This window comes from Scophthalmus maximus, chromosome 20, assembly GCF_022379125.1.
Source record: "Scophthalmus maximus strain ysfricsl-2021 chromosome 20, ASM2237912v1, whole genome shotgun sequence".
NCBI lineage: Eukaryota > Metazoa > Chordata > Actinopteri > Pleuronectiformes > Scophthalmidae > Scophthalmus > Scophthalmus maximus.
This window is the reverse complement of record NC_061534.1, coordinates 15105682-15129676: the sequence shown is the minus strand read 5'-3', so window position 1 is coordinate 15129676 and position 23995 is coordinate 15105682. Positions and strand designations below refer to the sequence as shown.

Below are 23995 nucleotides of genomic sequence, written 5' to 3'. Positions count from 1 at the left end.
TCCATTTTCATGTAGGAATAAAAATATCTCTCAGCCTGTAATAAATTTAACTTGTCTTTTTAATCCCACTGTTCTTCTTTGTGTGAATGGATAATAATAACGAGAAAAAATGTTTGCAGCTGAGAGTTGGTATAACTTGCTTTGAAAACAAAGCTTTGTTTCGTCTACATGATGACCCTGGCTGAGATACTTTTATGAAAAATGTCCAACTGTGTGAAAGCCAGTAGAACAGTGGCACTGTGTGTATAGAGATTTTTGATTTGTTCCTATTTAAATCACATCATTAATGCAGGAGACTTTTTGATTTAAATCAGGGGCATCTGCACATGGTTGGCTCCCGAGCGGTCCGACCTTAAAAATACCTTTGTTGAATGTGGAAAAAAAAACAATAGCCGTCACAAAAATGAAAGTGGCAGTCTGAGGTCAAATAAAGCATGACATTAAAAAATGAACAGATAATTGTCTAAATGTTACCGTGTATGACTTAAACTGGTTGATGTAGAATAAAGCTCAGCGACTTTCACCCTGATAAGAATATCTTCATCTGACAACAGTAAAGCCACTCATGATATCCAGGGGTGGGGATGTTCCATCTCAGATAAGTGGGAGACCTGCTGATTGACTGTCATATAGGGGGGAAATAAACAGGAGGCAGTGATGCCTAGATGTCAGGGGGAGCCATTCAGAGATTAAATAATTTCTACGGTAATGTGAAATAAACATTAGTAGTAAATTGGATTGTTGCTACATCTTATTAGAACTAAATATTTACATAGTATTTTTTTAAATACAAGAGAAATTCCACTTTTGTAGCTTAAACCTTTTTTATTTTTTTTTATTGACTTTGTATGAGAATATGCTATATCGCTCTTTGTATTTTTAAAAACTACACAATCCAACATGGGTTGCACTCATCTTATTTCAGTCCTGACTTTGTCACCCGCATGCTTTATATCCTTCTTAGACTAAAATACCATTAATTATTTCAGAAAATGCAGATTCTTATATACTAGCATACCTCTGACACTGCAAGAGCATTTGAAATGTTTTCATTTTACAATTTAGATTTTGCTCGTAGGAGGGCAGTAAATATATAAACCGCGCTCTTTCCAGTTTAAAAAAAAACGGCATGAAAGAAGATATTATCTTGAGGTCACACAAACGTGACATATTCCCTTTGTGTGTAGAACATCGTCCACTCATCATCCCCCTCCTTAAGACACGTGAAGACGGTGAATCCTCTTCTCTCTCCTGGAGTTTAAACAGAAAATGGAAATGTACTTTGTCTTGTCTTGGTGTACGGCAGTGTTAGGATGAAAGAAGGTGGCTAGAGGTGGATAAAGGAGAGTACCAGCACTTAGTGCCATCTACCTGCCAGCCCTGGGAGCTAAGATTGGAGATTTCTCTCATTTTTTCCCCCACAATAATTTTCTTATTCATTGTTCCTGTTTTTAAAACATGTTGGCAGTGTTTCCCCTACCATTGAATTGGGAGGGTGCCCCACCCCCCCGAAATGCCAAATTGATTTAAAAATAAAATAAATATATATGTGTATATATGTATATATATGTGTATATATATGTATATATATGTGTATATATATATATGTGTATATATATATATGTGTATATATATATATATATGTATATATATATATGTGTGTGTGTATATATATATATATATATATATGTGTGTGTGTATATATATGTGTATGTATATATATATATGTGTGTATATATATATATATATATGTATATGTATGTATATATATGTGTATATATATATATATGTGTGTATATATATATATATGTATATGTATGTATATATATGTGTATATATATATATATATGTATGTGTGTGTGTATAAATATATACATATATATGTATGTGTGTGTATATATATGTATATATATGTATGTATGTATGTATGTTTTTTTGTATTTTACATATAATGTCAAGCAGAAGTCATTTCAGGTCCCTTTCCTTTCCCCTTAATTCCTCATTCCTGTATGAAAGATTGTGGATGAAACTTACTGTGATTTGTGACCCTCCCCCCCCCCCCCCCAAAACCAGTAAACCTAGGGGAAACACTGAGTTGGCGCATCTATTAATGTACTTTCATAAGACTCCAAGGTGCCCTGTTGCTGTGGTTATGTAAAGTTGTCAGTGATCTCTCTCTTAATGTGCTTTTCCCCTCCGCTGGCCTCATTTAACCCTTTGACGTCCTGTGTAGTTGTGAAGGGCCGGGGGCTTCAGCTTTACACTTTTAACTCGAGTAGACCGCTGAGATTATGTTTCTGCTACAACATATGACCTGTGCGTCTCCACCTTTGAAACCCCCCCCCCCCCCCCCCCGGTTGGTCAGGAGTTGTGTACTGTGTGTTCCGGAACATACAGTAGTTTGGATTTACAGTAATAATGCAAAGCCATACACAGCTTAAGTAAAACTACACAATTACTATCAGCAAAGTGTACTTTAGCACATACTAAGTGCTCAAATGTGTATTATTTTTATTAAGAAAAAGGGCCTCTTTATTTGATTAATTGTACCTCAAAGTTATTTAACTTAAACTATCTAAGGACGTTTCGAGGGTAAACACGGGATCACATGGGACAAGTACAGGCTTAATCTCTAACAATGTCTTGCATTTATTAAGATTGACATATTTTCAATGTAAAATATTAATTTAAAAAGTAGCTATTATTATTACTTGTAAAGGCACTATAGAAGAAATGTAGCATAACATTAAATACAAGTACTTCTCCAAGTTGTACTCTATATGTTACTTGAGCAGATGTATACTGTCTGTTTTTCTCCACTCATTTCATCCTGTCATTGGTCTGCAGGAAAGTACCTCCTGCTACCTACTTACCCCCAGCAGACGCAGACGGCATGGCAGCCGTTATGTGAGGTTTCTAACCTGGTCCGTATGTGTTCCCTGAATTTGGGAAAGTCAGACCCCTCCCTCACCTCCAGCCTGGTGAGTACATCCTACATAATGACCCATATCAGGATATTCTGTTTCCAGATCCAAGCAAAATGCTCCAAATACCTCGTCATCTGAACGGTGTGCGTTTAAAACAAAAGCGGCTCATGTGAATTTGATAATGGTTCAAAAGGTAATTTGCTTGTAACGATAGCATCTAAATATTCAAGACTCCATGGTCATCTAAGTGTATTTTCTATTGTCTAAGATTTGCTAATGCTCTGAACATTGATGGCCAGAGGTAAAGATGGTTGTCACAGTTCATCCATGGAAAAAGAAGAACATTGGTGCGACTGTAATATAATATACTGTACTTTTTCAGTAAATGTCCCTGTGAACTTGCTTCAATCTCTGCTTTGAACCTACTGCAAATAGTGCTGCAAGATTGTTTCGATCCATGTACAAACTTCATACACATAAATTTTGTATTTTTTTTGAATGGAAATTTGAACACAGTAATGGGATAACGTGTAATGAATAAATAAACTGAAAAAGGAATTGAAGTAGGCATCACAGTAGAAAACCAAACAAATAAACCAACAAAAGGTAGAGCTCACTGCACTGGAAAAAGATAAACAAGAGCATTTCACCGCTGCGTGTTTATGAAGCACTTTGCTGCACTGGTTTAAAAAGTGCCACATAAATACATTTATTTCTATTGAAACAAATCATTAAAAAAAACAGCGCTAACATCTGACAACGACTGTTAAATGCACACAAAAGACAAACCCTTGAGATTGTTGCAGAGCTCTTTGAGTCACTGGAATGCAAACTTAAACATCCACGGCAGACAAAAAAAAACAAAACAGAAAAAATACTTAATATTTTTAAGAGTGAGTTTCTAGTTTGAACCGGATGAAGTCACGAAGGCATATGACCTTCACCTTGGTTTGTGCCGATACCCTGAGGTGCTCTATCATGATCTTGTTGTCTGAGGGGAGAGATGCAATCAGAAAGCGAGGCTAATCCAATGCTGTAAATCTATGAGTCATTCCCAGTGTGTGTGTCTGCGCGTTATCGGTTAGACAAAAGGTTAATGTAATAAAATGCACGTGAAGCATGTGTGCGTGATGCGTGTGCATGTGTGTGCGTGTGCTTTAAGTGGGTCGACCCATAAAAAGCCAGGATAACCTGAAGCAGGATTGTGTGTCTCAGACGGCTCATGACGTGTTACCTTGTTTACACCAATAACATCATGCAACTCCTACAGTATCTGATCCTGACGACTGGTTTTGCGGTGTCAAAAAACAAACAAATGTAACACTGTAAATTTAAAATTTTGGACAGAATTAATGACTTGCATAATAATTGAAAGAATTCCAGGTCATTTTAATTGTTTTTATTTAGGAACAAAATACCTCAACTCATTCCATACACTGGGGGGCACTAGTATCCTTGTTTGTAAAAGCCACAAATGAATCCCTTTAGTTTATTTGCCAGTGACAGTGATTGAATGAATACATGATTTCCCATAACATAACTGTCCTCCAGTGGATAACTTATCTGATCGATTCCATTCATTATTTACCACTTATTGGCCTGAATAAATCTGACTTAACATCTTCGCCTTTGCCAGAATTTTAAGATACTGTGCATTACAATATTTTTTACTGATACCTGTAAAAATTTATTTTGTTTTATTTTATTTTACAGTGGCACTCTGTGATGTGATGGTCTGATGCTCAAGGACACTTAAGTTGGATTGTCTCTTGCCACTTACAGTTTCTCCACCTTCCCAGGGGGAATGAATAAACTTTAATGGAAAAAATTCTTTCGAGTCTAGAGGGATTAACGTGCATCTGCTAAGATGTATAATCATAGGACATTTAATGTAGAAGTGCACCTGTGGCAGTCGATGGATTCATTTTAATATTAATCCAGGGGACTCTGCACTCACGCCTGGGGTGAGGCTGTAAGGTCGTAGGGTCCCAGCAACCATCACCATTTCTTTTCAGCAGACATATGGTTGAATTTGGCCTTATTCAGGGCACTGGGTGGCAGTGCATCGTGTTCCCCCTCCACCACGTGCCATGCTGCAACCCTCCACCTCCAAAATGAGTAGCTGAATCTACTTTGATATGAGAACAATTGAGTTTTTAAAATATTGCTACTAATGTTTTAATGTGGAATAGCCTCAGGATGTGCATGGCCCCACAGAACAAGTGAACCTCAGCTCTTTTACAGTTTTGCACAAAGGACTTTTTGTGATGGTACTATGAAAGTCTCTTGTGTAAAACTGTTGCCAAGTGTAACTGTAATGCTCTGGTTTAATCAGATAAGTGACTAATGAAATCCACCACTTGAAAACATTGTTTAAATAAAATGGGAAGTTTTTTTAATGAACCCCGAACTCAGTGGTAAGTGCCATTAGAAAAATGAAATGCTGGTGACGACTGCTCAGATACTAAGACAAAGAAGCTTATGCTTGCTTCAGAGCTCTGACTTCATGCGGTGGATTTTATAAGCAAGTTTGCAGTCCACACAGAAATATTTAACAGCTGGTTTTCAGCCCAAGTCCACCTTACAAAACAGCACAATTGATTGAAAATGGTAATCTAAGTACTCCAATAATTGATAGAAGAGATTAAAAAGTTGAAAAGATTGTTAGAGAATATAAAAACACACTGATAAGAGTGCTTGATATAGAGATATCAGATTGCATGTAAAAGCTCCGAAAAAACCAAAGTCTTACTGAGCAGCACTGGAGTCATATTGGGAGCGTGACTGTCATTGTGACGTCAAAAAAGTTAGGGATGACGCAACGGCTCGTTTTAATGCTGTTTTATTTTACCTCGAGATCGGGGTTAACGTTCGAATAAAAACTTGGAATTACAGACCTCCCGAGTCGGATGTTGCAAATGGAACGCCAGAGGTCGGAGGAAATTCACCACCACGACATCCAAGTTTGGAGTTCCAATTTCCGAGGTATAATGGAAAGCAGCATAACTCACAGTTACTAAATACGTACTGTGTACATTTATCTGTGGATTGAGCGCTAAAGTACTTTCATAGAGTTAGAATAGAACCTATAGAGGTTCATTACAATTCAAAACACTTACAAAATCCAACTTTCTACAATACGGGACCTTTAACAGTAGCTTTGGCTTTTAGAGTTGGCTGCACTGACACTTCTGGGGTTCATCTACAGTCATTGTATCTTCCTGCCTTCAGTAAATTGTTTGTTTCTTTCGCTCCTCTGCCAAGGTCAAACACCTCAGCTTCCAGCCACTGAATAGAAAGTGCAGTTATTGCATGTTTTCCCCCCGAGATATTTAATTCTTGAGAAGAAAAATTTGGTAATAGTGTCCCTTTTTGTCTCTGTTTGGGGGAATTTCTCCCTGCAATAAAAAAGGATCTCAAAAGCACATCACGGTCCCTAAAAATAACTAAGATGATGCATTCCAGTTATGTGGACGGAGTAAGTTTTGTCATTTATGGTGATGGTTATATCGCTGCGAAGCACACAGTCCCAGACCTTAGTGACAGTGAATGGATGGAGAGCTGCCAGCAGACAGAATGTGTTGCTATATCTACTGTGCCGAACTTGAGATTTCTAACCACCGTCATATTCATGAGTCAGGCAGTATTACCGTTTAATTTTGTTGCTTTTTTTTTACAAAAACACCAAAAAGGGATGAAATTTCAATAAGGTGATTTGCAAGGGCCGTTTGTTTTGATTTGAGAAGTTTTATTCAAATGCATCATCATGCATTATGTATTAATCACATTTCTCCAGAGTGACTAAAGAAGCCAAAGGGTAAGTGTTGGCTAAGAGAGACAGAAACTTGACCTCCGGCAGTCAGAAATTTTTATTTACAACCACAACGACAGTTGAACTAGCTTCCTTGCCCATGAGAATAGTTTTTGACCTCACCGCTGCTTCATGTGTAGAAATTACCATACTTACTGCTGTTGTAAATCCACTGATGTAACATTGGTTATGAAAAAAATATATATTCTTGATGGTTCTGGGAAAAACATATTCTTTCTTGGGGTTTAATTTGTAGTATTAGCACAATGTAAAATATACACAATAGGAATGAGACTTTATTATTTATCCTTCATCGCAGGTTTTGTTCCGCCACACTATACCCCCTCCCCCCGTTATAGCTCTTGCTATAGCTCGTGCCCCTGGGTGTGAACAGTCACACTAGTCTTTGACTAGCGTGTCGCATCTCTCTTGACTGTGATGCTCTTTGGCAGAAAATCAATACTTCACCTGTGGTGTGATACGGAGATAAGACTGTCATAATCCTGATGTCGTGCCTTTGTGGACTCTCATTCTCCCTCATAATTGAAGTCAGCGATGTCCTTTACTGATATCATTGTCTTTGAAGCAGTTTGCTGTTTTGCGAAGGAAGGAACTGGACTTTAAATGTGAACAAACATGAGGTGCAGTCGTGTCTGGTCATAGTAAGTCTTAATAAGTCTTTTATTTTTTATTTTTTACTCAACATTTACCAAGTTGTCTTTTTGTAGACTACTCAGCCTACCTCTCTGTCTCTGTGAACAGGAGGATGGAAAACCAGTATTGATCTGTTGGTCTCTTTCTTTGTTCATTGGTCCCTGTATGGCTAAATGATTTGAGCTCCAGTTTGACTGCGTAGAGTAATGTTCTGTAAATCTACTGTAACCCTCTCTCTGTCTGTGTGTGTGTGCGTGTGCGTGAGTGAGAGAGAATCCTAGTGCCCGTCATGTTCCACAGAATAGCTTTGGGAATATACCTGCCCCACAAATCCCCAACCCAAATTACAAACCAAGTGGTATGTTACTGTAAACCTGTGGGCGTGATATAAATTAAACTGTCGCTCTTGATGAAGCATCGCAGTAGAGAGACGTGGAACCCCTTTCATCTCCCCTGTTTGAAATACAGTCTTCTCTGTTCGGAGATTCAGATGTGACTGTGTCATTGGCACAAAGTCACTTTGGGTTTGTTTTGAAATTGAGGAAAATGAATCGAGTGAAAACGTATTGGACTTTCCAAATGAACTCGAGCTGACATCAATTTCATCTTGTGAATGCATACATTTACTAGGGATGCCCGGATCTCAATATAATATTGAACCGTAGGGTACGCCATGCACGGTTCAATACGCACTTGTGAATTGGTATTTTCGGTTTGCAATTGGCTCTGTCGCAGCTTTAGAAGAACACTTGAACGCAGCATGTGTTGGGGAAACTCCTCCCTGCCGAGGAAATATCCAATCACTGGAGTCAGATTTCCCGCAACACTTCAACATGGCAACAATACTTCCAACAAGCCTATTCTACCGGTTCAGAAAAACACAACAATTGTAATTTCTTTTCACCTTACGTACAAATTGTGAACCGTAACCCAAGAACCAAGGTATGTATTGAACTGTGGCCTAACTGTATTGTTGCATCCCTAATATTTACATGGGTATTTCAATGTATCCAAAATTGAAAAAGCATAGAGAAATTGAGAGTGATGTATTGCAGCTATTGGTTCTTCTTGGTTACTATCTTTGTGTTGCTGTCAAGGTTAAAGACTTGCCTCGTCCGTTGGGTGGTCAGCTGAACAGTGTTTTATCATGGTTGGATATCATCGCTTCTTTGGCTTTGGACACAGATTCTTTACTGTGCTTTGTATAAAGGGGAATTGACTGTTTCCCTTTCTCACCACTCTTCATAGGCTGTGTCCCTCCTGCCTGCCTCCCCTCTGCAGTTTACCTCTTGGTCTGATAAGCTCAGGGCAGAGCAGGGGCTGTGGGTCAGTCAATCAGCAAACTCTGCATGCTCTCAGAGCCAGATCTTCTTTTTTTCTCCATAGTCTGAGGGAAAAAACCTTTTGCTGCCCACCTGCCAGGAAGAGAGGAGTCACAGACAACCCCTGGACTTTCCCCAGAGGCGATTCTGTGGCCCCTCTCCAAGGCCACTGGCACAAACTGTCTTGCTTTCATGGCCACTCTAAAACCCACCTCAAAGTAGCTTCACTTTGTGTGATGTTTTTTTCCTCTAAACTGCCTGCTTCTTTATTCACAATGTGACTAAAAGTACGAATACTTTAGTTGTTATTATAATTATTATTGTTATTATTTTTGTTTATATAATCTAGTCTCCAAAATACCAGAAAATACAGAAAACACATCACGATTTTTACAGCCTGCAATAAGAAATTGCCTCTCTTCAACCAACTAGAGATGTTCTGATAGCTTTCCCCCGCTCCCAATACCAATTCTAGTACGAAGTGCATTTGAAAAAAATATAACTGATATAATGTATTTTAACAGCGGTTTGCTAATAACCCTGTATGGAAGTGATGATATTATCATTCTTGTTTGGCCTGGTTTAGGTTAAACCCTTTGAAAAACAGATACATACAGAGAATAAAGCCATAGGACTAATTTTGTTTTCTAGTTTGACAGTCATAACTGAAAATGAACATGAATAAATACATCTAGGAATAAAGAACAATTATTCCCTTTAAATAGCTATTAAAGCGTAGCCACATTTTATAAAATAATAGACCTTTATAGTTCTAAACAGTACAGTTACGGTTTATAATGGTGCAATTAAATCTATAGGAATAAATAAAAAAAATAGTTCAAAAAATTTAACGTGCAGCCACAGTTGAAAAAAAGTTTTAAAATGTACTTCAGAGACAGTATAGCGCAATTGCTGTTTTTAGAACGGCTAAGAAGAAGTGACTTCTGGTAGTGTAACATTAGCAAGAGCTCGTGAAAAATGTCAGCAATTTGTCAATATTTCACACTGGAAAGTGCAGTTTTATCTGGGTCCATCTGATTGCTGCATACATTTGCCTACTGTCTGATGCCTGATGCAGCATTTTTGGTTGTATCAGAGGCCCTTTTTAGAAACTTGGGCTTGCATATATTTGGTATTTTTCTTAATAATTTATAATTCATGAATTATTAGATTATCCAATTTGTTTAACATTCTATTACGAAAAGATGTAATAATTTGTTTCAGTAAAAGCCTAGTGGCTGTAGCACTGTTACATTACACAGTAGAGAAAAGTGGTATTAAATGAGACAAACGACCCCCACCCTTGTGTTCCTGCAGCGTCTCATCTTCATTATAAGTCCAATGTGGAATATTGCTAATTTTTCCTTAAAACAGCCGCAGGCTGAGCGTCGAGTCGAGACTTTTAACAGGATTCTTTAATTCCCTCAGGTAATCTGGGCAGCATTGTTCAAGCTGAAAAAAAGTTGACTGCTATAATCCTCATTCTCTGAGATTTTAAGGGGTTTATTCAGAAACGGACTGATTACCCATTCACGGGCCTGCGCTTTCAACACTCTGCTTCCTTATCGGCGCGGCAGCACAAATGACCGTCGCCACTGCAACACTGTCATCTGTCTGTTGAGCAAGTTGACCATGGTGGTCACCTGTCTGATAATACTGTGCACCTCAGCCGCAGTGCTTGGGTAGCTGTCATCCCGAGCCATGCTCACTAAGAGAAATCATTTAAGCTTGGGTGGAGATGAGGAGAATGGAAGGGGCCCACTTAATATTCACGGAGCAGTACCACTGTGAAAGGAAATGAGTGAGAGAGGGTGGAAAGAGAGGGGGGGCAGGCAAAGAAAAAAACTGAGTGAAACGGAACGCAGAATTGACAGCACAACTTCAGAAACAACTTATTTTTCCAAATGCTAATAATTCCGGAGGGTGTGGGGACATTGAGTTAGAGTGTGAAAGTCTGCAGTCACTCTGTGTGGAGCCGTGAGACGAACAGCGCGTGAAATTGTTGGAAATTGACACAGGATATACACTTATGTAGGTTAAGCGGCGACGTGTGATTGACTAGCGATTCAGTATTGGGTTGTTTGTAATGAAGGAATCATTTCCTGTATGTACGAATTGGCCGCAACAGTTTTTATGACATTCTCGCAGCAGGTCTTTAGACATTTTTTTCCCCTTGAACAACCATGCAGGTTATTTTATTCCTCTGCTATATGCAGTGCTCCGTCTTTCCCACCTTCTCTGCTACAATCAGCGCGAGCTGAAATCTCAGCCGTCATGTTTCTGTCACCCACCTAACCTTCAGGTGTGTATTGTGCAGTCTCCATGTAACTCATTGACAGGAATGAGACCAGGAGGGCTGTTAGGCTGCCTGGCGCACACAGGATGCCAGATTCATTGTTGGGGTTGAGGCGGAACAATGCTGGGAAGGATATCCTCTTATTTTCATGGTCACCTATAGTGCCCAAAAAGCGTGGCAGAGCAGAGAAATGAGTCTTGGGGCTCCCACTTGTCCCCGGTCCCCCCCTCACTCACCCCCACCCGTTGCTACGCTATATTAAAACTGCCTATTCTCTCTCTCTCTGTCTCTCCCTCTCCATCTCTCCCTCACTCCTAAAGTTACAGAGGAGAGGAACAAGGGGGAGGTGTCAGCTGACCACCCCCCTCCAATCGGATAAGTTTCTGATGGAAGTGTTTAGCAGCTGCTAAGATCAGATTTAGCTGGAGGGAGGGAGGGAGCGAGCGGGAGGCTGGAGCGAGGCAGTGCAGCATGGCTCTGCACCGGTAGGGAGGCATGATAAGTCGGAGCTCTGTACCATGGACGAGTCCAGCATTCTGAGGAGACGAGGGCTACAGGTAGGCAAAGCAAATGAGCTCACTGCAGGCTGAGTTTGTGCTGTACGTGTGTGTGGTTTCCAAGGCTCATGTGTTTGTTGCTCTTTTAACAGAATGCAGTAAGGACTTGAGACCTTTCTTGTGTTGCCAGTGCAGAGACTGAGCAACATTTTGCCTCGGCTGTTGACGTGCCCTTGTATCCTGCATGCAAGAGAATCTCTCGGCAGAACTGTGCAAACAGTTTCCAGTAGATGTAACGATATAGTAGGAATAGGGGATATAGGGGATGTAATTAGGAATATTCACCTTCAGTTGACGGAAACCGGGGCTGCAAATGTTGTGATCTTCACCACTTTGTCTTCTCGGTACAGATTTGGAGAGAATAGTTCCAACGTTACTTTTTAAACAGCCTTTGAATCATCATTCACATTTTATTTGCGTTGGCTGCCAGCACGGTGAATGAGAGCTGTTGTGTTCATAGAGCAAAGATTGATTAATGTATGTTGTGTCAAGGGCTCTCTTGAGCTTTTATTGACTTTTTTTATAATGGGATGCAAGTGGAGGCTTTTGCCTTTCTGTCAGAATTCTTGACAGAAGTGTAGGCTCAGATCAGGACAACAGTCATAACTAATGGTGTACTTAATCACATTATTTCTGCCACAGCATGGGATATAAATGGAAGTGGAAAAGGACAGGGTGTTCTGAAATATGCATATTAGCTTGTAATTTTACATATGATCTTTAATCCAAGATGAATCAACATGAATCATTTCCTCCAGCTGAGCCGACAAAGTCTGCAGGAGGTGTTACCGCGAAACATAAATTGGACTTGATTTATTATTTTGCTTACTCCAGTTTTTGGCTGCTTCCAGAGTAATTGATAAACATGTTGAACAGGAAGCCTTTATTTAAATTCAGCTCAAACTACTGCATGTGTTTATAATCACAAACACCCTGTGATCCATTAAATTAGTAGGCTGCACAAGGCTTTTATGATCCATTTATTTCAGAATAAACAAAGGTAAGTTTTGCATATTTGACAACAATTTTTTTTTACTATGCCAGGTTTTAATTATTTAGCTGTGGAGCAAATCTTTAAATAGGATGTTAACATTTGTCTTTCATGTTCCCAAATTTGGTGTCCATGTGTTCCTGTGTGATAACGAATCTTTAACGAAATCAGAAATGCTGATTTAATTCATGGTCTTTTTAAAAAAATATATATATATATATATATTTGGCTTAATGAGTTTCTCTGGAGAAACCAATAATGTTTTTTTTGTAACTGTATTTATCAAAAGCCCCTCGAAAGGAATTTTGTGCACTGTTGCCCTAATCTCTGTCTTCCTTTGTTGGACCCCACCATCTCCGCCCTCACACGCTTTCTTCTTCACAAGACGCCTTTATGCAGCAAAAGCGAGCACAGGGGTCACTCCCACGGTCGCATGCTGCCGTAGTGCTCTTACTTTAACATTCAAAAGGGAAACGCGGCAGCTAATTTGCCCAGCAAATGAATAAAGCTGCTTCAGCTCCACAATACCTTATTCTCTCTGAGGTCCAGGAAGGGATGACATCATCCCAGACAGACCTTGTTTGTGTGAGCAGTGGGTACGAACTGGACTATTTACAGTACAGACTTTCTGTGCTTCCTACCTCAAGAGAAGAGTGTTGAGATTTTTCAGAGTAACTTTTGTCCTCCTGCCTCCTTAAAAGTTTTGCCATCTTATAGGTTCAGATACTTAACAACATGGTCACACCTGAAAATTGTGTTATTTCCTATACGTGCACTCTCATTTATATTTTTAGAAGTCATTGTTTATTTATCCGTCTATTAAAGAAATAGTTTGATATAATAGAAAATCTGCTTGTTCACTTTGTTGCTGAGAGTGAGACGAGAATGTCAATATATTTATTTCATGTCTGTATGACAAGTAGCTCCAGCTAGATCTTAGCTTATTATAAAGAAAGCCTGGCTCTGTCCAAAGGTTAAAACTATATCTACCAGCACTAATATCACTAATTAACATGTTATATCTCATTTCAAAAATGTTGTAACCGATATTCAACGTTTTTATGATTATTTGTATCGGCCATTTTTTAAGCCCAATTGCCGCTAAGATAATTTCATTTTAAAATGTGCTACTTTGGCTCTGATTCAGCCACTGTCACAACCCCGGTTCTGTGAATTACACATATGCTCTAAGGCTTTTCAACAAAGTTTTGTGGTAAGAGTTTGTGATATTCAAAATTTTTACGCCTTTTGACACTTTTTTACTGCAGAAAAATATTGGTTTCAAATATCAGTTGTCGGTCTCTTAGATTAATAATAATCGGTATTGGCCCAGAAAAGAGCCATATCTGTAAACCCCTAGTTTTTACAGGGACTATATCGTAAAACTGTGAACAGTATTTGCAGTCTTTATGCTTAGCTAAGCTACAATTAGCTGCTGTCTGTTATTTCATGGACAGAAGTTGGAGTAGTATTTATCTTCTCCTCTAACTCTTGGCAAGAAAGCGAATAAGCGTATTTGCCAAAATGTTGAAACTGTTCCTTTAATGCCACATCACGGCATCTTCAAATATTTATCCTCAATGTTTCAATGAGTGTCTAGTAGACTTAAGAAGAGACATTTTTCATAAATATCCAAAATGTAGGAAATATATGAATAACTGACAGATGTGATATTTGCACATTTGTGCTACAATAAAGTTTGTAAAATAATGGTATTCGGTCGTGTGGTGTGGAATTTTGATAAATTTGAGCATAAGTATGTCAGATTTTTTTGACTTGATCGTAAGTCATGAAGAGCTTTGTTGTGCGCGTTGATGCCTAATGAATGTGACGGGGTTGCAGTATTTATTTTGAGACTTGACGAAAAACAACCCGACTATCTAACAATACGCAGCAGAATTATTGTTTCCCAGTATTAGACCCATTAATGAGATCTCTAAATAGATTTCTCTGCGAAAGTGTGTTGTTCAGTTGAGTTCAGTATGAATGTCTGTCAGAATTATCAGCAGCTTGTCTGAGAAAAACATTGTAAAACAATGATTTGAGCCTGGAATAAGGTCAGGTTTTATTTATCTCTATATGAAAGTACCTTAATTCATACAAGACGATGCTTTATATATTTTAATTTTGCAATATGTGAGCAGACTTGTTTATTTTTAATTCATGTGTTGGACTGTCCATTTATCATTAGAGAAATGTAAATGATCCTCTGAATGTTCTTGCTGCGGTTTGCTTATATCCTTGTCTCCGATAAGATGATTGCTTTTGGTTTGTGGTTGTGTCTCTCGTGTCTCACTCGGCTTGTGTAGTAGTTCTGGTGGCGTGCGGCCACTATGTTCCCTCATTAAATTTCTAGGATTTGTATAGATATTAACGAGGTCTGTGATACGCATGTCCTTCATCTTAATTAGCAGCAGCCCGACCCAATCTACCACTTTGTATTGTGAGCTTTACTGAGCTTCTTCTGACATCCATCTAACTCTGCCTCATAATAAAAAGGTATTAACCACAAAAAGTGCAGTGACATTGTGCGTCTCTGGAGAGCCGTTTGTGCGAAGTGGTGAGAGCCAGCTGGTGTGGTGCAGCCTGGCCGACAAAAAATGATGGTGCCGCTCCGCAAAGGACTAATCTACCTTCAGATTTTTGAGTACACTTTTTATTGCTCGACCATAAACAGTGTTCATATTAATGTAGCTGTATTTTAAAAAAACGATATTCCCACGAAAGAGGCAGTTATTGAGATACTGTTGTGTTCTCATTTGGTAGTGGAAAACAGCTACTTTAATGAAGCATCAGAGAAACGCTGTTATCTGGGAGGGACAACTGAATAAGACAACCTTTCTGTGATAACAAGAGGTAAACAGCCTCTCAGCTGAAGTGTCCTTGTGCAAGATGGTGAGTTTCTGTGAGGCTCTTTATCGTTGCTGTGAAAGGGGTCAGGCTGAAGGATGAAGTTCTCCTTGAGGATGAATAACCATAAAAGGAAATGTTTGTCATCTCTGGAAAATCATACGGGATGGATCATTCCATTCAAAACAAACTTTGGCAAAAGAAATGTCACAATATTGGTTTCTGCATGAACTGCATTTGATATTTTTTCAAGAAATGTATTTAAATACATGTTATCTTTTTAATAATACAGAGATGTCGGTATCATTAAAACTTTACACAAAAAAAAAAGGTGTACACACAGCTGTTGTGCAGAATCGTGTGCAATAGCAGCCTCTGGTGTAGATCCAAGGTGCCACATCTCCCTGCAGATTTGTTGTATTAGGATATGAATTAATATTTATACATAAGATTCTGACACATACAGAGGGAGAGGAAAAACTACTTGTATCTGGCTTCAAAGAGAATTTACTTTCTCTGTGTAGGTTAACATCATCTGTATTCATGCAGTATCTACTCTGTAACTCTTTTATTTAGTTTATCATTATGCTGGTCATGTTATTGACATTGTTAAATGTTAGCTCTATTGCTCTATCACCTTTTCTCACAATCCATGTGGAATACTGTAATTTACTGGGGAGAACCTCCTCTCTGGTAAACAACAGCTTCGACCGGATCAATAGCAATTTCATGAACCTACAACTGTGAAAGTGCATTTTTCAAATTTGTCAAAAAAGTAGAATGGTTTACTCGTGGAAAAGGTTCAAGGATTTTACAGCTATTGTCAAATCTTTTTTGTTTTGTTACCATTTTCTTGCTTTTATAAGACTTTGTTAGAGACAACTCAGTGCTCCCTTTTACATCTCACAGTCCCAACCCCTCTAACTGGACTCTCACCTTTAGTTGTTTCAATGTTCAAATCCTCCGTCATCTCCATCACTCCATCCCGTCTGTCTGTCACTGTCATTTGCATTTGCTCCATTCAAACGCCAGCAAAAAACAGTCAACATGAGACGGCGACTTTTAAGTGTTGAAATTGGATGCATGCAAATGCCAGTGACTAATCAATACCAAATGTTAAACATTTTTGACAAACTGAACCTCATTAACAACCGGTGGCAACTAAACTTTAAACTGCCAATGCCTGATGCACATTGGTGAGGAATGAAATAGACCAGTTGGAACCTGGAGAGACACCAGAAATATATATATTTGTGACATGTCCTAAAGAAGTTTGGCTGACTATCAGTTGTGGATATCTTCATTCATATATTTTGACTTTAGAGTTCTTTTAATGTGGCATTTAAAAAGGAAAAGTGTTAGACAAGAAGGATCATCAAATTACATATTTTACATTATGTCCAGTGCCAGTCTTAAAACAAATTGTTTCGGTCTTACAACATTGGATGAGACAGTGGATTAAGCATTTGTGACGCCTCGTATCCTGCTACGAGGAGAAACATGAGGATGCCAACAGATTTAATCGGCTGTCAGTGTGCTCTGCTGTCGAATCCTCCGCCGCTGGTGCAAAAATCAATATCTTCCATATTGAGCTGGGCACGGTGGTGGAAAATATTACTTAAGACGGTAGATTTGAGTTCACTGGGTTATGTGGTTATGTTGGTCAACCTGCTTTTTTCTGTATGATCAAAAATTCAAGTCATTGGTGGTTTGTAAATGTCCAGGTTCCATTGATCAGTTTGACCTTCTCTAATCTCCGGATAAACTTGAGGTGTCTGACTTTGATGCAGCAGCATTTAGATTAGACAAAGCTAATATTTAATTTTGGTTCAAGTCTTTAATTGAGATTCATGTGTGTTCATTCAAGTGTAAAAACAACCCAACTGTGTTTATGCCTAGTCGACACTGTAGTTCTGTTGCAAGAGGGATTCATTTGGTTGCAGTTTTTCACTTTTACTTTATACATAACTGTCCTGGTCATTGTGGTTTACTCATAAACAGTCCGGTATACAGTATATATAGTCAATGTCAAAGGACCCAGAGCCCAATTCCCAGCAATAAATCATTTTACTTTGGAGCATTTTCTTTGAGCATCGCTTTTAAATGCCTTTGTGTTGCTGAAGACTTCTGAACATACGTGGTGAACTATCTGCTGCATGTGATTTATATTAAAATAACAAAAATGTCAAAGTTTAATAATGTAAACCACATGGTAGATATATTTTATACTAGGACTTGTTTTAGCTTCTGCTCGAGGAAAGTCTTGAACTGATATTTGACCCAAAATCTAACTGGATTGATTCCAAAAAGTCCAATGAATATGCACAGCTATTGTTTATCATCCTTCGTCAGTTCTGTATTAGACACAGTAGTGTTGTGAGTCAAATAAAAAGTGAGGGAGTAGAGGACAATGTAACAACTGCACAAATCAGTAATTCAATTATTATTTTTCCTGCGATTTGGTTCTTTGTTTTTATTTCCAGTGATCATTTATCCCTAAATTCCTAATGAGCAGATTTGTAGGGACAAAACATTAAACGTGTTTTTTCAGTTGATAATGTGTTACTTGCAGTCTTCCTCATCAAAATTACATGCAGCCCAAGGCTACACCCAGATTCAATAGGATGGATGAGGGGAAAGTTCTCTCCAGACCTTAAGTCTTTGGACAGTTAGACATTTTTTGTTCCACACAGTTCGTTGTACTGTGTATGTAAATCTACTTGAGTTAAAGCTGAACCTCCGCGCTTAAATGTGTTTCCATTATTTTATTTCAGCCAGAAGAACAAAAAATGACAAATACTTACGATTGTGTAACTCGACTCGAGCTGTTGATTTGACGACTTTATGACTTAATGCGAGAGCGGAGGCTTGTACTGCCAGTCAGCGGCAAACCACAGTTCAACCGAGTCCACTTTTGATCTCAAGATGTAGGAAAATCCTCAATGCATCAAGGAGAATTATTAATGAAGCATTACACATTGGCCTTTTTACAAGAGCAATAGCACAGCTTTGATGTGGTGTCTTAGAAATGAAATGTAGTTGCTAGAAGTCATTCATTGACATTTACCCCTGCGGAACAATAAACACTCTCCGCATCATCGTGTCAGAATTAGTATCTCTCAAGCGCTGAAAAAAATGATCAGATAAACAAATGATTAAATGTAAAGGCAGTTTTACTTTCACCACCGATCGGTCTACCTGACTGACACTTTGAAAGATGAAAGGATTTCATGCAATTTCTCTCCAGGTGGAATTGCCCGTTTGACTGCTGTGCAAAATACAGTATCTGAGATACTAACACTTAACAGAAGTACTTGTATTTATGTTAAGCTTTTTGAAAACACCACGTCAGGACTTTTTATTTTCAGCTCTTCAATTAAATCATGTGTATCATTTGTCTGCAGGACTCGTCTTGACGCATGCAAGAGATCTGCTAGCGACAACCCCTTAAACTACAGATTTAATAAAAAGAAGGTTCTATGCAAAGTTTTTTTTGTTGTTGTTGAAGTCGTTATTCAGTATTCAAGTAAGGAATCTTTGAGAACACGCTGAGCCAACAGTGACCCAGCTGCATCACGGCATGAAAGCATAAGTAAGGCTTGTTTCTCGTAAATGATATTTCAAAATTATCAAATTGCAGATTACACCACAGAACGTGTATTCACAAAATGTAAAATTCACAAGACTAGAATTGAAAGTGAAAGTATATTTGAAGATTTACAGGACACCACATGCAGAGGATTAAACTAATAATTTGATGAGTTAGAAACACAGTTTGACCAGGATACTGACACACTGCTCAGGCCCCAGTCTGACTTCTTTGAGTGCATCAAGAGAAATGTCCGTAAGGCAGGATGAACTGAGAGGTCCGCTGAACGTGCTGAGAAAGGGAGAAAAGAACAAATGTTTTCCGTGCTCGTGCTGTAACCACCACTCACTGGAAGGAAACAGGAAATTACATCCCGTTTTTTCGCGAAGTGGGTGAGAAGGTACAATGCCAAAGTTATAATCCTTATGATTTCAGTCCTTGGCTACTGGTAGTAAGATGAAGTGCTGTTCAATGCAACAAAAAAAAAACACCCATAGTTTAAATACAAGTCATAATTTGTCATTATTTCAGCGATAATTTGTTTTTTTTCCCCATCGTGCCATGAGCAACTGCTGTCTGATTTACTGCACACATCCTGCATCGTTTTCCACACAGTTAAACTGGTTACTTTGCAGCTGCAATAAGAGGTTGCGAAACCCGTCACCTGCAGATCCTCCTTTACTCTCTAGCTGATTTTTATCCAAACTAGTTCCACAGTGGGCTGCACGGTGGTTTAGTGGTTAGCACTTTCGCCTCACAGCAAGAAGGTTCTGGTTTCGAATGGTTTGGTTTGAATCCCGGTTCAAACCAACCAGGGCCTTTCTGTGTGGAGTTTGCATTTTCTCCCCGTGTATGCGTGGGTTCTCTCCGGGTTCTCCAGCTTCCTCCCACAGTCCCAAGACATGCAGAATGGGGTTAGGTTAATTGGAGACTCTAAATTGACCGTAGGTGTGAATGTGAGAGTGAATGGTTGTCCGTCTCTGTATTTGGCCCTGTGATAGGCTGGCGACTTGTCCAGGGTGAACCCCGCCTCTCGTCCAATGTTAGCTGGGATTGGCTCCAGCCCCCTGCGACCCTTAAATGGATAAAGTGGTAGACGATGGATGGATGGATAGTTCCACAGTCTGAGATGTATCACCAAGTCTCTTTTTTCCCCTTTTAGATAGGGATAAGATAGATAAGTCTCTTTATTTTAGGGCTGCAACTAACGATTATTTTCATTATTGTTTGGTCTATAAAATATCATAAAATGCTGACAAATGTTGATCGTGTTTCCGAAACCCCAAGATGATGTTTGGTTTTGTCCACGCACCAAATATATTCAGATTACTGTCATAGAGGAGACTTTTTTCCCCCATAAAATTACTAATCGATTAATTGTTGCAGCTCTACTTAATTTTTTCCATTTCTCAGCACTAAACTTTGCGACGAATGCATAGTTTTCTGTGACATGCGCTTCATGCCGCGTTTCTCCAGTTGAAAGATTTTAATGTGAACTATGAGCAGTAGTAAAAAAGGGTTTGTATTAGCAGTAAGTTAATGCAGCTCTGGTGCAGTGTTCAGAGATCAGAAGATAAAATGTGAGGCACAACAAGATGGAACAACAAACGGTACGGTTGGATATGGCGCATCCATTGTTACCTGTGGGAATGGTGGCTGCCACATTGCAGATAAACTGACTGGTACTAGGGGGGAAAAAGGGTTTTGATTTCATAAATATTCTCGCAAATTATTAGTGTGGAAAGAATGGAACGTTTTTTTAACCAGAGCCATCATCACTGTGTGAGACAAAGACAAACCTTGCTTAGAGGAAGCGGTAGAGTTTGGATTCATCTCACTGTTCCGTTTCATTAAAATCCAGTCACAGCGTGCACTTTGAATACACTCACTGTCAGTAATGGAGATTCTTCTTTGAGAGGTATCAATGTGTCGAGCATCAAAAGCATGAACAGACAAGTCATCATAAGACTTTTACTTCACTCTATGTAAATATTTCCCTGTGCTGGTTCCACATGAATATACTGAGTACATTGACTGTGTTTTTTCAATAAATTGGTTTATTATCTTGGAGTTTTTTTTCCCCTTAGGTTGTCTTTTATTGTTGGCTTCTTGCCTTGATTTGGTGCACTGTGACTGGTGGATATCCCATCTGTGTAAGTCATTCCCTGCTGGTAATTAGTGTTGTGTGAGCCGCGGTCATGTCTCCCAAGGAAGCTCTCTGCCCTTGGTCTTCAGTAGGCGGGAAAGCCAGACATTAAGCCCTAATTGATAGCAAAGGGAGAGAGGGGCTTAGCACTTTTTTTCTGCTGACTTGAGCAGACAGTTCACATCAACTCCATGTCCTACACTGTCTCACACAAAGGGACCTCACCCTTATCAGGTTATTAATAGCCGGGGAAACATCGACTGATCAAATCAGTTGGATTTGTAGTCGAAAACAAAACCGAAGCCTCGATATTCGTCATCCCTAATAAAAAGGTGGAGAGTTTTATATTTGCCTCGCACTCACTCTATAAAAGACCACAGGGAGATGTTGTGAGGGTGATAAAACAACCCCCCCAAAAAGCTGCTGTTCTGTTAAATGTAAGAGGCTGTATTGGTCTGAACACAGCGTGCCCGCCTGTCACTGTGGCTGATGTTCGGCGGCAGCGTTGCACGGTCGTCCATGTGGCACTGGCACGTCGACAGATGCTGCATCAGATTGGGCCTGATGTATTTTTTACTTTTTTCATTCCATGGCAGCTGTCAGAGAAGTACGTCTTATTGAAATGTGTTGTGTGCTTTCCGTGAAGCGGTGACACAAAACATTTCCAGCCATCACTGAAGGTATATTTAGGGGTAATTAACCAAATACTTGCCAAATTCTGTCGTCACGGATTCAAACCTTTTCCATAAGATAGTTTTAACAAAAGGTCACAAAACTAGACATAATCAGCAGCACGTTGGACTAAGCCTGAGCAATAGTAGAGAGGCTGGTACAATATTGGTATTTCATAGTTTTAAAAAATTCCAATGATGATGTTTTAGTATATAAATTCTATAAAGACTTTTCATGAGGTTCCCTTGAATTAGCAGAACATGTTTTTTTTATTTGTGAGAAATAAGATATACACTGATACCCATAAATCTATAGTTCTAGTTTGTTTAAGGTCATTTAAGGCTTGCTGTTTCTTATTGATCTAATATAACTACTAATAAAATGCTCTGAAGTCAAACCTGTTCTAAATTAATTCAGTTTAGTCACAACTTAGTATTGTTTTCTATGAGATAGCTGGTGGTATTGGAGTGAGTGTGTGTCCACTTATCCACTTATTTATAGCATGTCACAATATCGTTTTCTGTCTTTATGGTCTTATAACAACACAACTGCACCCTTGAAGGGGCAGTAAGGGATTCTAATCCAATACACATTTTGTAAAATTTAGCGAATATTTCCTCATGGTCGATTCTGCCCTGGCTCTGTAAATTGAAAACAAAAACTGTGTGCAGTTTGTAAACACACTCCCCGACACCTTAAGAGATGTGCTAGCGACAAACGCTACGACTCCGGGGTTTTGGGCTCGTGGTAAGCGTGTCCGTCCCGAGCCCCGACCAGTGCAGTCAAAAAAAATCAACAACAAACAATTTCTCCAAATTTGCTTATTGCCCCTTTAAGTCCTGAAGCCTAGAAACTGGTCTACATTTCACAAATGTGGAGAAAAAAGAAAAAAATATATAATTCTATTTTCACAGTTGGCAGTTGTTGTTTCAGTCTCAATATCAGACAGTATCAGCCATAAATGTACAGATAGTCTTTGAGATTGAAGTCCTTCTACATTGTGTTAATATAATGAGTGAGTGGCTGCAAAGACTTTGCAATACTGCGGATGTCTGCCAGCAGTATTATCCTTTCAGTTACCGGCCTGTGATAACACAGAATCCCTCAGGAAATCCATGGGAGCTTTGTTGCTTCTTTTTCTGGGCTGATTGTAATACCGTAAACTTTGACCTCTTGTGCTACTATGCCTCCAGGAAAATATACACAGTACTGCCTTTGAAGACTCATCGGAAACTATCACAGATTTTTGTTCCCGAAGAATTAATTAATCGAGAATTTTAATATTTTCTTCTGGGTATGTTGTGCTTGTCTAAGAGGTAAATGTGTTTGGGAGAGTGGTTTCCTTCCATGGCTTGTTTTGTTCTGTTGATTCATCTGTTACATGATTGAAAGGGCAGTTTTCTATCCATATGCAGTCTGTAAAATGCATTTCCAGTTGTCTGTGATGGGATGTAACAGTTTCACACCTGCTCTGTGATCACCCTCCATACGGTGATTGTTTGTGTGGCTCTAAATCGGGTGCAGCAATATAGTTGGGTTTTTATTGTTGTTTTATAACAAAACCTCAGCCACTTCCTTTATTTTCACTTTCATAATGTTGGTCCATTAAGTTTGATGTGGTTTTGATGCTCTTCATTGACTCTTTTCATGATCCTGGCAAATTAACCAAATAACCGTTTCAGAGTTAAATTCTATGTGAAGTGACTTTGTTCTGTTAATGTTTATGGGACGTAAAGCAAATTGATGATGATGAATGCTTGAAATGATTACACCAAGAAGTCTATTACATAAGATGATGCTTAACTGTTGTAGCAAATTTGAAGTTTGCATAAAAATGTTGAATATTTGTTCGTAAAATTGTTGTCTTTTCATTTGCAGAAGGAGCTGAGTCTACCGAGAAGAGGCAGTTAGTAAGTACCTGTTAAATAAGTTTCACATAACCACCTGCTATAAATTGACAGGATTCATGCTTTATGTATACCACCATGTAATAAGCATTAACCTCTAGTCCACACTAGTACAATGTTAGTCCAGGTACACAACTATTTTTATACTACTTAGCTATGTTCTACTTAAAGAAAATCAAAAATCAATCAATAACCCTAATCAAATTGATGTTATAGTTATTTCTATGAGTCCTACCAATATAAAAAACTGTTATATTTGACCTAAAAAGGGCT

General features: G+C 38.8%; 1 protein-coding gene across 9 annotated transcripts in view; it reads left to right on the top strand.

The window, feature by feature from the left end:
* The window catches only part of mast4 (microtubule associated serine/threonine kinase family member 4), a 96256-nt gene that overhangs the window by 21469 nt on the left and 50792 nt on the right, over nt 1–23995 (top strand). For 8 of the 9 annotated variants that reach the window (XR_004784936.2, XM_035607692.2, XM_035607693.2 and 5 more), the window contains 2 exons: nt 2848–2981; nt 23694–23725. Coding sequence is in view for 8 of the 9 variants with exons in the window: in XM_035607692.2 (XP_035463585.2) it covers nt 2848–2981; nt 23694–23725 (166 nt within the window). In the remaining variant the exon portion in view is untranslated. Of the gene's footprint in view, nt 1–2847; nt 2982–11462; nt 11568–23693; nt 23726–23995 lie in introns of those variants that run through there. The other variant, XM_035607701.2, reaches the window with a different exon arrangement.